General features: G+C 44.7%; 1 protein-coding gene across 1 annotated transcript in view; it reads left to right on the top strand.

The window, feature by feature from the left end:
* The window catches only part of TRABD2B (TraB domain containing 2B), a 244,683-nt gene that overhangs the window by 155,310 nt on the left and 72,179 nt on the right, over positions 1–17,194 (top strand). Inside the window, exon 3 of the mRNA XM_081868259.1 lies at positions 4,893–5,039. Coding sequence (XP_081724385.1) covers positions 4,893–5,039 — 147 coding nt within the window. The remainder of the gene's footprint in view (positions 1–4,892; positions 5,040–17,194) is intronic.

The following is a 17,194-nucleotide window of genomic DNA, read 5'->3' as shown; positions in this document are numbered from 1 at the left end:
CACAAACATTTTTTCTCAGTACTCCTTCTTACCAATACAGTGGTACCTCGGGTTACAGACGCTTCTGGTTACAGACGCTTCAGGTTACAGACTCTGCTAACCCAGAAATAGTACCTTGGGTTAAGAACTTTGCTTCAGGATGAGAACAGAAATCGCGCGGCGGTGGTAGCGGTAGTCCCCATTAGCTAAAGTGGTGCCTCAGGTTAAGAACAGACCTCCAGAACAAATTAAGTTCTTAACCTGATGTACCACTGTATTAAATTGGTGAGCAGGAAGCTGCTGCCTATGAGACACCTTCTCTTGCCAATTGGTTGGCTTGTATCCACCCATTTTCAGCAGATTTCCATTTCTCCCAAGATATGTCTACAGCACAGTTCTAAATCAGCTTGACTGTCCAGGCCCTCTGTTGCTTTTTATGGGTATGGTGAAGACTTCATGTGCAGGTGTTAAAACTCAGCTCTGCAGCATGTGACGTTGTGAACTAAAATAATGACTTCTGATGGGTAGATAAGGCCAGGCTTACAATCAAATTGCATATTTACTGACCGCGATTCAAGATTGTGGTGGGCAGGTTAAGGTGCATCTGTGCCAGTCTTTCTCACAAGAAGAAGCAGTCTTTTTTCCAAGTGGGGTTTCAAATGAATGAATATAAAATAAATTACTTCCTCATAAGTAACAGAAACACCAGTAGTCCTGCCCAAGTGCCTGTGTATGTATGAAGTGTTAGCATGTGAAACATAAAAGCCTAGAAAGAATTGTGATATTTATGTTTAGAAACTTTCTCCTATTTGCTATAAAAACCACCTTTAATTAACCACTACCACCTTCAAGCCCTTTGCCATTCTCACTGTCAAAGCAGCTAAAGAAGGATTTTTTATTTTAATTGTAAAGAGTGATAGTGATCTTGAAAAATCATGAGGTGGGGGGGATCTTGGAGGGGCAGAGCAGGATGCATCCAGTGAGTACATTTTGCACCACTTTTATTAAAGGAAGAGGAAAGGGAAAATTATTAGAGGAAAGGACAAGTCTGCAAACTCAAGAGAGCCCTTTTTAAAGTTGAGGAGGGAGACACAGAGGGGGCGGGGAATGCCTTCCTTTTTAAATGTTTTATGGTGATTTGTCCTGTTTATCTATAGGAAGCAAATCCAGAACTTTTTGATCTGGAGTTGCAGACTTTGTGACACAATAAAACAGTGATTTATGGGCAGCTTCATGTGATTCCTTGGAACAGGTGGCATTTTAAGCAGCTGTATATTTCTTTCCTGGAGCTTAGAATGATCCAAATCCACCAAAGAACTGACTTTTATTGAGAATTCTCAGAACAAAGCCTGTACACATGTGTGCATGGTTTTCTACCTGCCCCTAATTGGAGAAGGTGATAATTCTGTCTAAGACGCAGTGGCCTTTGAATGCATTTCGATCAAATTCAAATCCCAAATCTCATTATAATTTCAAGGCCAAACGAGCAAAGGCTGCAGTTCCCAATCCATTTAACTATGAAGTAGCCCTGTTGGTTTTATTGGGGCTATTCTAAAGTTCAATTGCTTGTGGATTACAGCCAAAAGCACTTGCCGCCTGAGCAGCTGATCTGTTTGAAAAGGGTAGGACAATTTTCCAAGGTGCCTGAACTATTATTTCATACAGTCTCACTGACATTGCTGACAACTCCTGAAGTCCAAAGTAGACTCAAGCGGTCCAATGCAGTTTGTTGTTGTTGATTAGTAACATTTTGTTTTGCATATGTTCTCTGAAATTAACATTTGCTGAATTAAGCATTTGTTGTGGTGTCTTTTTATGGGTATGGTGAAGGCTTCATGTGCAGCTGTTAAAACCATGTGACATTGTGAAGTAAAATAATGATTTTTGATAGGTAGATAAAGCTAGGCTTGTTTGCCATTTGTTTTTTTTTTTCCATATATTTTTATTAAGTTTTTAACAACACAAAAAGAAAAACTTATTTATATCCAAGTACATATCACTTATTTTCATTATCTGGACTTCCCTCAACTCTTCCGACAATCTTTCGCAATTTCCATCCTATCTACACATTTCCTAACTTCAACATTACTATTAAGTGTTACAGTTCTGTCTCTATATATCTTCACGTAACGTTCCTCATTCTTTCACAAAGCTTCTTTGAAACACACTAACGTTGTATGTTCCTCACATGCAGTTTCCAAATATTCCGTAAATTTCCCCCAGTCTTCCAAAAATTTCTGATCTTTTTGATATCTTATTTTACCTGTTAATTTGTCTAATTCTGCGTAGTCTATAAGCTTTACCCTCCAATCTTCCAGAGTTGGGACCTCTTTTCCCTTCCAATTCTGGGCCACCAACATCCTTGCCGCCGTAATAGCATATTGAAAAAATTTACAGTCTTTCCTTATTATATCCTTTCTTGTTATTCCTAATAGGAAAATTTCAGGTTTTTTAACAAAGTTATATCTTAGTATTTTCTTCAGTTCGTTATATATTGTCCCCCAAAACTCCCTTATTTTACTGCACTCCCACCACATATGCATGAATGTACCTTCCTTCTCTCCACACCTCCAGCATTTATTACTAATTTTGTACATTCTGGCTAATCTTACTGGCGTCAAATACCATCTGTACACCATCTTCATTGAGTTCTCTTTTAGGGAGACACAAGCTGTAAATTTTATGTTTTCGTTCCATATTTTGTTTGCCATTTGTATTTGCCTTGTATTGGCTGGGCTTTTACAGGGCAAAATGTCTTGTATCGTGTACATATGTACAAAGCAACTTTTACAGCAGCTCTAGAGTTCCAATAGATTTTCTAAAACAAGGGATAAATATGTTAAAAATAATGTGGCTTTATAGTAAAGGTGTAATGAACGTTGGCCTGTAGCTAAGAAGCAGCAGCTATTCCGCTAACAATCTCCTAGGAATGTTTAAGGGCACATTGTGGAAGTACAGTTTAAATTTGTCATTACTGGAAGCACAAGAAAATGTATGTGGACCAGGAGTCACATATCATTCCATCCTACCCTCTCTGCAAGTTGGCTTACTCAGAAGTCCAAATCTTTCCCCACATGTCTAAGCCTAGGCTTCAGCATTTTCTATGACCCATAAAATGTGAGATTAGCATCTCCCTAATTTAAACAGGCTGCAAAAAGCATAGGTTTAAAGGATTTCTTACCTTTTGAGGCTTATAGGCTAGGGAGGAAATAGCTCATCCAAGGATTTCCTGTGAATTCAAAATATTGGACTAATAAAAATAAAAGCTAAGAAAAAGATTGATTGGAAGAAGAGAGGTATAAAATGCTTACGTTTCAGAGTTATTTCACTGACAATCTTACCTAAAATATAAGAATATTTAACTTGGAGATGTTTTTTCTCTCTTTGGCTAACTTGGAACCTATTCAAATAGCACTGGTTGCATCATGGCTGTGGGACAAATGTGTGAAAACCCCCAGCCTGTGAAGAGCTGCTTAATAATAATAATAATAATAATAATAATAATAATAATAATAATTTATAGATTTATTTATACCCTGCCCATCTGGCTGGGTTTCCCCAGCCACTCTGGGAAGCTCCCAACAGAATATTAAAAACATGATAAAACATCAAACATTAAAAACTTCCCTAAACAGGGCTGCCTTCAGATGTCTTCTAAAAGTGAGATTGTTGTTTTTTTCTTTGACATCTGATGGGAGGGCATTCCACAGGGCGGGCGCCACTACCGAGAAGGCTCTCTGCCTAATATGCCCAGGATAAGCTTTCAGAATCCTTAGCATTCAAAAAGCACCAGAAATTTTCATCTCCACCACCATTTTTTTATTATTATTTTATTTTGTTGAACAGTAAAGTTTTTCTCAAGGGTATGGTTAAATAGTGATTTGGCAAGAGTTTACAAACAGACTACAACTACTGCTTCTCTCTCTCTCTCTCTCTCTCCCCCCTCTCTCTCTCTTAGACAGCTGAGTCGCTTGTCATAATTCTTTACATTCTAATGTACCTTAAGAAATGTGGCTCAGATTAATATGATCATTAAAATGGCTGATCTGGTTTCTTCTGGATTATCTTTTTGACAAGGATGAGAGATTTCACTGTAGGGGAAAGAGAACATCAGTTGACAGTGCCTCCCCCACCCATGTGACTGAGAAGTATTGTGGACTGCCACCCACGAAGGTTTAAACTGACAGATAGCGGTCAGCTATCATTAAACTGCTGTCATGATCTCAGCAGCCACATCATCATAAAAAGGCAGTTTAGCATAATTGCTCCAACGTTGTGTTCATTCAGCAGTGACACACCCACACCCAATATTGTTGGGGCTGAATCATGAATTAAATCTAGGGACAAACACATCTTGGAGGTAGGCAAGGGATATATACTATGGGAGATAAGCTATTAACCATCCCATTGCATAACTGGAAGTCAAACTTTGTAAGCAAGCATGGTTCTGATCACTTCTTCTAGAGCTGAATGTCATTCTGGTGCTATGCTGCAGGCTGACCCATGTATCAGTGATAGGTTAGTTGCTCGCTTTGAGCTCTGTCTGTGGGTAGGGGGTAAAATCTGCTGCTTGAAAACAGGTCAGGTTAAAACCTCAGGTCCAGGAGGATGCTGAATTGACTTCAATAAGAGATTGAAAATCTTGTTTTAGATGACCCGGCTTTGAATTGGGAGCTAGAAATGGATTATTTTGAGTGAGAAGTGAGAGAAACTGCACACAAATGAGAACATGAATATATTCACACTCTTCACTAGAAAAAAGAAATCCCCGGCAAAAGGATGTTTCCCTTGCCTTTTTTTGTTGTTTTTCTGTTGAGGATGTGTTCCAGTCTTTCCCATGCCTCTAATGCTTTACTTCTGGCATCACATCTTGTCTTCTAAGTAACTCCTATTCATTTTCTGTGTACATACAGGTGCTGTTTGCCTTGAACCAAACATTGCTACAACATGAGAGTCTTCGAGCTGGCAGCTTGCAGGCCCCTTACACCACGGAAGATCTCATCAAGCACTACAACTGTGGAGATCTCAATGCTGTCATATTTAATCACGATACTTCACAGGTATGTTTCCCTACACAAGAGGAAGGTGTAAATAGGTATAACATTATTCCAAGGTCTATTTTTCTGTCCAGTTCTTTCTTCTTAGTATTTCAGCCCACAACCCTACAGTAGGTAGGTAGGGAATGGAGAGCGTCTAGCTGATTGAACGTATGATGTGAAATTATGTTTTCCCTAAGAAACCTGTCCAAATGCCCTGCTAGGCCTCGTCTGTCTTTCATCTACCATAAATATCTCACAGACCCATGTTCAAGGCTCTTGTGTGGATGTACAAAGCCCTGAACAACTTGGGCCGAGGACACCATAAGGACGACCTGAGCCTTTACATCAGAGCCCTGTCAACTTTCTCCAAGCACCTCAAGGAGGTGTACATGGTTCTCCCCCTCCTCATTTAATCCACACAACAAGCTGGTAAAGTAAGTTAGGCTGAGAGGTAATGACTGGCCCGAGGTTACCCAGAGAGCTTTATGGATGAGTGGGAATTTGAACCCTGGTTTCCTAAGTCCTAATCTGACACTAACCACTTCAGCACACTAGCTCATATTATCATGGTTGCAATTCCTGCTGTTTTGGCTACAGAGGCTTGAGGTTTTGTTGTACAAGACATGTAATCAGTTTCAGCACTAAAAGAGGTAAAAAGGTAGCAGCATATGTACCAGCTGCAACAAGGATCAAGCTGGTTTACATTGCTTTGCCAATCTTCTCCTGCTTTGTGCTCTCAAACCCTTCTTCTCCTTCTCCTTCTCCTCCCCACACCTTGGATACCCCTCTGTTCTTCACATGTCTCTTGTTTCCTTGTGAGACAATGAGATATTACCACTGTTTTTCTAGAGCTGCTTTGTGTGTGTTTTGGCTTGATGAGTGACTGAGAAGCTTTGAAAGGAATGTGAGCAGAAATGAAAGTTAATTGCAAGTGCTTGGAAGGCCTTTGAACATAATTCCCTCTCATTAGGACAAAAGACTTTGTAATTATTGACTTTGCATTTGAAGAGGAAGTGTGCATTATGTAAATAGGCTACAAGGCCAAATAACTTCCCAAACATGCCATAATCCAATAATAATCCATGTGTCGCAAGAGTTTGGGCAGAATCCTTTGTTTTCTCTTAGATCTTCAATATCATAGAGAACTTTTAAGAACTTCTGAAGTTTTATAAGTTCTCCCCTGCCCACGTCTCACACACATGGACAGCTTGTACAAATATAACTTTTATGGAATATCTGGCAGAACCAAGAGGTAAAATATCATGGAATATGATCCACTGAAGTTAAACACTTAAGCGTAACTGCTTAAGTAGCATACACTTAAACCAATTGTACTTGAAAGTTTTGAACTTTGGCTGGATCATAACTATGATTTCAAACATTTCTCCTTTGTTCTGCAGCCTACCGTAATCTATGGACTCATGAAAAAGAACAGACTTTAATTCATGTACTGTATTTCAGACATTTCTATGCTATCCTGAATGTTTCCCAAGATAAAGAAGACATAAAGAGAATAAAATTAGGGCACAATCTTAACTCCTACTCCCGACCCTGCCAGTACACTGGAAATTGGTGCCATGGCTACTGCACCTGCAGGCATGCTGCTCAAAACTACCATTGTGGAAGGGGGTCCTGCAATTGGTCAATGCCAAAACCAGTGGGTCCTGGAGTGATTCAGGTCTTCTCCCTCCCTCTTTCCTCTCTCCCCCCAGAATGTCCCATTCTGAGCTTTTCTCTGGATTCCACTGGCAGCTGATGGGCTGCTGGCTGTGCTGAATCCTGGGCAGAGGATCTAATCTATCCCCCTCCCCCAGACCAACATAAGGGAGGGTATGGATTTCTGTGCCTGTCAATAAGTAAAACATTGTCAGATAAAAACAGCAACTAAAGAACAGTGTTAAAACAAGTTCAAAAACAAAATTTTAAACATTTAAAAATCCAGGATAATAAAAAGGTGATTGCTCAGCAGGGAAAAGGTACCAAAGAATGCTTTCTGGTGGGGAGGGGACACCAACATGGAAAAAGCCCAGGGGCAGGCGATCTTTCAGGTAACTTGGTCCTGAGTTGCTCAGGGCTTTATATGCTAACAGCAAGACCTTGTCATATACCGGTAACTGCCGCTTGGGATAACACTACAGTGGTACCTCTGGTTACAAACTTAATTCATTCTGGAGGTCCGTTCTTAACCTGAAACTGTTCTTAACCTGAGGTACCACTTTAGCTAATGTGGCCTCCTGCTGCCGCCATGCCACTGCTGCATGATTTCTGTTCTCATCCTGGGGCAAAGTTCTTAACCCGAGGTACTACTTCCAGGTTAGCGGAGTCTGTAACTGTCAGGGAACTGACATCAGAATGGGAGGTGGAGGCAAGGCTCCACAGCGATGCAGGAGAGGGGACCAGCAGGGGGGAAGGAATTCAGCGTAACACCGGTAGAGAAGGGAGGGAAATGGAGGATTTGGAGAGAGGTCTCCAAGACCCTTCACCCGAGACTAGTGGGGAGAGCGTGGACATGCCTCTGCCTTCCCCTTACTTGCGCAGACGAGTTCCGCGCAGGGAAAGTAGGAGGAGGCTTGGCGTCAAACAGCTCTTATGCTGGAAGAGGTTCAAGAAACGCCCACTGACGGATTCTACAAGTGACTGACCGGCCACGGAGTGTGAGCTGTCAGCCAAAGCATGGTTGGCCAGGCAATCTAACCAAAACTGAAGGCAACTTACGAACAAGTAACCCCTTACAACCATTACAGCAATCCGTCAGTCACTGAAGTTACTTGTGCACAGGCAGGGGACCATGAGCCAGACTGGAGGTGCCGGTGCAGCGGACCAAGCTGCGAGTGTGCAGGATCTGGTGGAGAGGAACCGGGACCTGGAACAGCATGTAGCCCTGCTGACGGCGCGGCTGGATGAAAGGCGAACTCAGGATGCGAAGGTTAGATCCACCCCCGTGGCGAGGAAAGTGCCAGGACTGGTACACAAGTTTGGGGGGAAGCCCCAGGACTATAACGCGTTCTGAACGGAAATAGAGTACGCTTTGGAACTGCAGCACGATGACTTTGCTGACGATGCAGAGAGGGTGGCATACATCGTGGGGCACCTTCAGGATGGGGCGCGTGAATGGGTCAGACCCCTAATGGCCACGCAGAATGCTGCCATGAGGGACGTTCGGAAGTTCCTCCAGGCGATGGACGCGATGTATTCAAGCCAAATTGAGCAGAGTGTGACCCAGCGGGAACTGATGAGATGCAAGCAGGGGGATCTTTCAGTTAGAGACTATTGGTCCCGTTTTGCGATGTTAATACACCGGCTGGAATGGGACCTAGATTCCCCCCCTATTCAGATGCTGTTTGAGGAGGGGTTGTCCCCAACCGTGAAGGACGAGCTCTCCTGCGCGCCCCGCCCGCAATCTATGGACGAATTGACCAAAGCTGTGCTTGCGATAGGAACCCGGCAGGAAGCGCGCGCTTTGGAAAGGCGGGAAGGGAGAGGAGAGCGTTACCCTGACTACCGCATTCCTGAGATGCCAAAGCAGCCTTCAGGGTCCGTTGATCCAATGGAAATCGAGGGTGCGCACGCGCGTGAGGTTTCAAACACCAGCGAAGGACGCAAGAGGGAGGGAAAGGATGGCAAAAGCACCAAGGAGTGTTTTCTCTGCCAACGGCCAGGACACTTTGCCAGGACCTGTCCACAAAGAAAGACTTGGCAAGGGATGGTGGGAGCCGCTGGTAGTGAGGAGGAGGTGGCGGAGGACAAGGTGCAGGGAAACGCCAACACTTGGCTGCCCACAGGGGGGCACAGCAGCCAGGCGAGCAACTAATGGAAGTGCCCCAACCAGACCCACCCAAGGCGTCAATAGCCATAGAGGTGGTGCTAGAACTCCCAAATGGACACCCAGTCAAGGTGAAGGGGCTGCTGGATTCAGGCAGCTCCTGCAATTTTTTCAGCAAGGAGTTCACACTAGAGCACCAACTCCACCTGCTGCCACTTGATTTTCCCCTCCAAGTCACCACGATAGATGGCAGGGAGCTGCTGGGAGGGGAGGTGACACATCGAACCCCACCAATGAGACTGAGGGTTTCCAGACACACAGAAACCATTGCCTTTCACGTGGCCACGCTAGCAGGACCCCCAATAATATTAGGCATGAGCTGGCTAGCGCTACATGATCCAGTGGTGGCTTGGCATCAACAGACAGTCACCTTTGGGTCAGCTCACTGTTTGGAGCACTGTCGGGGGGGGGGAGCCCAGGTTGAGGTTGGCCAGAGTGGCAGGAACGGCACTGAAGCCGAGAGGAGAGGTGCCGCCACAGTACGCTGGACTGCAGAAGGTCTTCAGCGAGAGGGAGGTGGACAGGCTGCCACCACATAGGCCCTTTGACTGCCAAATCAACCTACTCCCTGGGGCGCAGCTGCCAGTGGGTAAGCTGTATGCCATGTCGGACCGGGAGATGCAGGAGTTGCGGAACTTTATTGACAAGAACCTAAAGAGGGGTTTCATAATGGAATCTAAGGCAGTGGGGGGCAGCCCTGTGTTCTTTGTGGACAAAAAAAAAACACGGATCAGCCCAGGCTGGTCGTGGACTATAGAAGATTGAACCTCGTATCGGAACCCGTGACCTTCCCAATGCCCAGAATTGATGATATTCTAACCCGGGTAAAGAAGGGGAAGATCTTTACCAAGCTGGACCTCAGGGGAGCATACAATTTGATTAGGATGAGGGAGGGGGACGAATGGAAAACCACCATGTTCACCCCCCTAGGGGCCTTTGAGTACCTGGTCATGCCATTTGGATTACAATCAGGCTCAGCCTGTTTTCAAAGCTTCATGCACCATGTGCTGGGCCCCCTGCTGTACAAGAACTGCGTAGCATTTCTGGACGACGTCCTGATCTATTTGGACAATGAGAAACAGCATGTCCAGGACATCAGGGAAGTGCTGAAGAGACTCCAGAAGCATCAGTTATGGGTCAAGCTGGAGAAGTGCCAATTTCACGCCAGAGAAGTGGAATTTCTGGGATACAAGTTGTCGGACAGGGGCCTAGCCATGGACCCCAGGAAGGTGCAGGCGGTGCTGGAATGGAAGACCCCCAGAACCCGGAAGGATGTGCAGAGGTTCCTTGGGTTCAGCAACTTCTACCGGAAGTTCATCAAGAACTTCGCCCACTTGACCGCACCCATCACGGATTGTCTCAGTAGCAAAAAGAAGTTCGTCTGGACTGAAAATGCCCAACAATCCTTCGAAAGACTAAAAAAGGCGTTCGCGCCGGAGGAACAGCTCCTGCATGTGGATCTGCAGAAGCCGATGAGGCTGGAGACAGACGCATCAGACCGAGCCGTGGGAGCGGTATTGCTGGAGCCGGGGTGGAGCCAACACGCCTGGAGACCGTGCACCTTCTTCTCACGGAAGCTGAGCAAGTCGGAACAAAACTACACGGTGTATGATCGCGAACTGCTGGCTATTTACGCAGCCTTTCGGCAGTGGAGACATCTACTAATAGGGGCCCAGCACAAGATTCAGGTGTGCACGGATCACAAGAACTTGGAATATTGGAGAACGGCTCGAGTTCTCAACCAGAGACAGATTCGATGGGCACAGGAGTTCTCCAAGTTCTTCTTTGAGATCCAGTATGTGCCGGGAAAAGAGAACGTGAGGGCAGACGCACTGTCCAGGAAGCCGGAGTACACGGAAGGAGAAGGACCGCCGAAAGTGAGACACGTGTTCCCAGAGGAACGATGGGTGTGTGGGGGAGCGTTGGTTGGGAGACGAGAACTAAACAAGCTGATTCGCCAGGACGAATTCACCCAAACCAGGATCAGGGAACTCAGGGAAGCGAGGGGAGACCAGGGAGGCTTTGAGGAAAGGGAAGGACTGTTGTACTACAAGGGAGCAATGTATGTACCAGGGGAGGCCTTGCAGGAAAGGGTGCTTAAACAGCTTCACGACAATCCAACGGCGGGGCACTTTGGGCAACACAAAACTATCTTACTGGTTACTAAGCAGTTCTGGTGGCCAAGGGTGAGGGAAGATGTACAAGAGTATGTACGGGGCTGTGACCACTGCCAATGGGCTAAGGGGGAGAGGGCTGCCCCGGCAGGGTTGCTGAAACCCTTACCCACACCGGGAAGACCCTGGGAGGGGGTGTCTATCGATTTTATGACAGATTTGCCCAAGTCTAGAGGGAAGACAGTAGTCATGGTAGTAGTAGATCTGCTAACCAAAATGTGCCATTTTATAGCGTGCTCACATGCAGTAACAGCAGAGGAAACAGCCAGGTTATTTGTGGACCACATCTTCAGGCTGCATGGAGCTCCTTCGAGGGTTATCTCAGACCGCGGGAAACAATTTACCTCGAGGTTCTGGAGGAGGCTCATGAGCTTGTTGCAGGTAGAGGTGGGATTCTCGACGGCGAGACACCCGGAGACCAACGGGCAAGCAGAGAGAGCGAACAGTATTTTACAGGAATACCTACGCTGCTACGTCAACGAGAGACAGAACGATTGGGTAGAGAGACTAGCACTGGCTGAGTTTGCATACAATAATACTGAGCATGTGTCCACAGGGATGAGCACGTTCATGGCTAATTATGGGTGTCACCCCAGGGCCTTTCCTGGGAGAGGGGAGGAAGGGGGGAGCGTACCTGCGGCAGAACAGTTTGTGGAAGAAATGGAGGCCCTGCACCAGCAGCTTAAGATGAACCTGGAAAGGGCCAAGGAAGTCTACAAGAGGCAAGCAGACAAGCGTTGCCGGGAAGGGGAGACGATAAGGGTGGGGGACCGGGTGTGGTTGTCCACCCAAGGGCTACCCTTTAAGGGAGGGTGTGAGAAACTGTGGCCAAAACGGCTAGGACCCTTTGAGGTAACGCAGCAAGTAAACCCTGTGGCATTCAGGCTCAAGTTGCCAGACAGCATGAAAATCCACCCGGTGTTTCATAGGTCACTGATCTCACCGTACAGGGGGGAGCAGAGGTTCCGGGGGGAAGGAGGAGAAGGCCTTACACACCCACAAGTAGAGGAGCGGGAACACCACAACCAGGTGATGGAGATCCTAAATTCGTGGTGGCGGGGGCGGCAGGTGGAGTACCTGGTAGCTTGGGAAGGGGAGCCCGAGTCGGAGAACACGTGGGTTCCCGCAGGGGAGATAGGTGATGGAAATCTGGTGGAGGAGTTCCACGAACGGTATCCGAGGAAGCCCAAACCAATAGAGAGATTCTGGGAGGAGCAATTTGGGACCACAGACGAGGAAGAGGATTTTGTGGGTTTTCCTGCTTCCGAAGAGGAAGGAGGAGAAACGTCAGAAGAAGAGGAATCGGACTGTGAAGCCCGCCCCGTGCAAAGAGACCGGAGTGGGTGGGAAGCGGGGTTTGAGTCCTTGGAGGATGATAGCAGCTCCTTCCGGGGATTCCCTGCATCGTCGGCCGAAGAGAGAGACGAAGTTACATCACAGGGTCGGGCCGGGGGTGGAGGGGGTCCTGGGAGGGAGGTGGATGTCAGGGAACTGACATCAGAACGAGAGGTGGAGGCAAGGCTCCACAGTGATGCAGGAGAGGGGACCAGCAGGGGGGAAGAAATTCAGCGTAACACCGGTAGAGAAGGGAGGGAAATGGAGGATTTGGAGAGAGGTCTCCAAGACCCTTCACCCGAGACTAGTGGGGAGAGCACAGACACACCTCTGCCTTCCCCTTACTTGTGCAGACGAGTTCCGCGCAGGGAAAGTAGGAGGAGACTTGGCGTCAAACAGCTCATATGCTGGAAGAGGTTCAAGAAACACCCACTGACGGATTCTGCAAGTGACTGACCAGCCACGGAGTGTGAGCTGTCAGCCAAAGCATGGTTGGCCAGGCAATCTAACCAAAACTGAAGGCAACTTACGCACAAGTAACCCCTTACAACCATTACAGTAACCCAAAGTGTTTTTAACCCAAGGTACCACTGTATATGGAGGTGACTCCCATTCAGTTGGGGTGGGGGGGCACACATATGAAAGTGGGCCCAAGTGGCATGTACAGTTGTCTGCTTGGACTCTACCTAGCATGAAAATAAATTAGGAGGGGAGAAATTTTCAATAACTTCCCTTAACTTTTGTATATCTGGGCTCTTGTTCTCCTAATAGGAATCTTTTATAACAGGCATGGAGAACCCATGATCCTCTAGCTGTTGCTAGACTCCAACTTCAGACTGTCTAAGGATGAAAGGAATTGGAGTCTAGTGACATCCGTTGCACAACAGGTTTCCCATCCTGTTATATAACCAACTGAATTGTAGTGGAGAATAAGTTAATAAAAGAAACTGTCCTGTCCTGTCGCATAAATAAGAAGCACATTATTAGGAGAAAAAATTAGCTAACTATCATAATAATAGCAATAAACACATAACAAAAACTTACCTTTATGTCTATGGATAATGAGAATCTCACAAATAAAAGGGAGAACATATGATTTTACCATAAAAATAATATTGCATCGTATTTTTCCCCGCTGGAAATAAATAGTTTAGGGATGTTGGATCAATAAACAAAGAAACAAAACCTTGCTGTGGTGTGGGTCTGTTGCATTCCTCTTTCGATAATTTGCTCATGTCACTTAAGTCCTTATTTAAACTGGGTAAACCTGAGCAGGGCAAAGTTTATTCCATTGGGCCATGACAGAGAAATACAACAGGAAACAGATCACTTTCTTATGCACACTTCTGCATATACTTGACTCTCCTATGACTGTTCTAGCTGATAGATTTATGGCAGACTTTCTGGGCAGGCATTCAAAATGATATGGAACTGAACATTCTTTAAAATAAAGATAGGGAAGGAATGCTTTTCTTCTGTGTTGTCCCCTGGATGGAAAAGTAGCCGCCTTGCTGCCAAAGAAGCTTTCTCTTTTCAGATCAAGTGAATGATTCATTTTGGGGCGTCAACTCAGTTATGACAAAAGTGACCCTGATGAGAAGTTCTGATTCTAATGGCTCTTTCAGTGCATAGCCCATACTAAGTTCAGGCTGCTTCAGTCCATGCCAAACAAATCACATGCATGCACTGCCACAGCACAGTTATCGCTCACCCCAGACTCCCACCTCTCTACAGGCTGAAGAAACTAGCACCATATCTGTCGTACATTTAAAGCAGCATCATACCACTTTAAACAGTCATGGCTTCCCACAAAGGATCCTGGGAACTGTAGTTTGTTAAGGAACCCCCTGTTCCTCTTGCAGACTTAGTGTTTCCAGAGTGGTTTAATAATCAATCTCTTTTCCTAGGTAACTCTGGGAATTGTGGTTCCATGCCCATTTGATGTCACTATAGCATGCTTGGATGTTAAATATATTTACTCATTTAGCACACCTTACCATCCCAAACCAGTATTTTCTTTTTCTTTTCTCTCCAGTCCAAAAGAGAAGTCAACTACTTCATTTTCTGTTCTTACTACTGGAAGTAGTGAACCTGCCTACATAGGTTTTTGGGCAGGCATAATAAAATTATAATGATTTAAAGTTCCATTACAGAAAGAAAACAGCTCCTGCCTCTTTGCCCTCCATGGGGAAGAGCATTTGTGTGTCATTACGATATGCTCACTGTCAATAAAATTGTGAAGCTGTTGCTGCATAACCATTTAAAATACATTATCAGAACATCCTGCTTTCAGATCTGTCCTTAAAGATTTAAGGCTTTTGATAAGCTTTAATTACACCATTAATTTGTTTCCATTCCAGCATTGGAATATATATATATATATATCTGGAAAGCTTCCAAAACTGGGCAATGAAAACTATCTTTGGAATTCTCTAACTACAATAAATATTAAATGTTGAGCCCAAGACCATTAGGTAAAGTGTTGAGTGATAAGCAAGCCCCTCAGTTGTTCCAGGAATGGTGTACTTCTTTATCTTAAAACAAAAAACAAAAAACCTCAACCAGCTCAACCCTGTAAGTATAATTCATAGTGTACTGGGGACATATTACCTTATCACCTTTAAGTTTAGACATAACACAGTGCAGCATTGCTGGCATAGACATTGTGCCCCGGTAGAGAAATGAAGTCATATTTCCAGAGAATAGTTCATAGTAAAACAGCTGCAGTCAGAGAGAGGCTTGTTGAGCTACTGAAATGACAGGATTGCTGAGCATTCAGTTGGACTGGTTCTAGACTTGTCATGCTTAGCCCACTGACTTGGGAGCCCTTTTCTTTTTTTCAATAGAGATCATAAGACCACACCAGATTTATGTTGGTGTTACTTTGGAACATGTAGTGTAGGCAATCCAAGACTCTTTTGTTGATATAAGAGTTATTGGACCAGTCAGTCAAATTCTATAAAGAATTTATTATACCAAAACAAATTTCCTATAATATCTTAGTCTGAACTCAATAATGTTGTGTGTAGTGCCAAAAGAGCAAATTGATGAAGTATATATAATATTTATATATTTTGACCAAACTGCAGGAGGCAGTGGAAGACAGGAGTGCCTGGCATGCTCTGGTTCATGGGGTCACGAAAAGTCGGACACAACAGAATATATAATATAAACATGAAATATTCAGAAATACTTTCCAATTCCTCACTGGGCTGAGTGTTTACAATGAGTGAGATACAATGCTCTCCAATATCACACATTGTGCTATTGCAATCATTTTATCAGGTCAAGCATTTCTGCTTGTCAGGCGGAACCATCTCCCCTCTTCTCCCCACAAGCACTGTTCTGGGGGTTCTCTTGACACCCCCCAAGCTGATTTTGGGGGCATCATGGGAGGAGAGAGGGGAAGGCCCCATTGCATTACTGGGACTCACTGCACTGGCTCACACTAGTGCAACTATTTAGTTGAAACCAGCCCAATATGTCCTCAACAAATCACGTTACCTCACAAACAAGCAAAGAAGCCATGACTAATTTCTCCCAAGCTTGCTTTGTTTTTCAGTTGCTTTTGCCTAGTGGTTCTGTAGCTTGGTGGGAGTCAGAGATGGAATCATCATACAAACCATGGTTATCAAGGCTCTTAGATTTGGATGTAGCACCAAACCAAAGTTAAAACTCCTGGTTTATAAGCCAACAACAAACAATGGCTTCATGCTTTGGTTTGTTGCCATAAAGGAAACCATGGGTCCTTTGTTGAGCTAGATCTGGACATTCAAACAAACTACACTTTGGCTGAACAGTCCATAGTTTAATGTTAAGTGTGAACTAGGTTTCAGAGTCTTCAAAACAGTTCCAAAGGAATACAAGATGCTAGTCTGTTGCGGTTTTTCCATGCATATTAATAAATCCATACAACGAACACATTCCTGAAACACCAGTGCAAGCTAGCTGTCTTTCTGGAGGCTATGGAACTGCACTTGTCAGGATGGGGTAAGATGAGAAAGCAGCAGTGAGGTTGGAACAACTCTGAGGGCAACACTGTTAATCTAGAGCTCCCTGACCTCACCCCTCCCCATCCTGATGCATGTAGCTTCGCCACCAGGAAGATGCCCTCACCTCAACCTCTGCCTCCCTCCATGAGCCAGCACTGGGCTAATCCTTAATCATTCACTGTTAATAATAAAAGAATGGATGGGCAGACTAAAATTGGAATGCAAATTCAAAGTCTCTTCAATGACATCCTGGCTTCTTCCCGAGGAATGTTGGTATATAAAACTAATACATCCATTTTAACTAGAACCATATTCTGATAAACTGGATGACCTTCTGCTTTGTTAATAAAACCTTTTGTGCCTCTTATGAAAGAATATGCTGTTGAACAAAATGATGAAGCAAAGTATCTACACATTGTAATAATGGTTCTAATGCAGATCCTGACCCAGATAAAATAAGCCTCCCAGGTGGTGGGTTTCCTGGTTTGTGGCTCTTAGGTTGTATATAGAGAGCAGGGCTGTGTTATCATTAGTATAACCCAATATAAAGTGTTTTAGTGCTAGAATAAATCAAGCCTAAGACCACGCCTGTGCAAAAGAACAGAAAAACACATGTCCACCAGATCATTGGCATAGCTACCTGGTTAAAATTATTCTTCAAATAAAGTAAATAACTAACTAACTTTCCTCGGTTTCTTCCCCAGCTTATTGGCTGGGTGGATTGCACACTCCTGGATATTATTATTAATATTAATTTATTTCTACTTTGTATATGGATTGAACTGGATTGAGGTGTTTTTTTTACAAATCCATGTTGAAAAACAGATGCAAGCATCCCTTCCAGCAGCAAAT

The sequence above is a fragment of the Podarcis erhardii genome (genome assembly GCF_964252035.2).
Source record: "Podarcis erhardii genome assembly, chromosome: 6".
NCBI lineage: Eukaryota > Metazoa > Chordata > Lepidosauria > Squamata > Lacertidae > Podarcis > Podarcis erhardii.
Note: the sequence above shows the minus strand (reverse complement) of the source record. Positions and strands in the feature narration are given on the sequence as shown.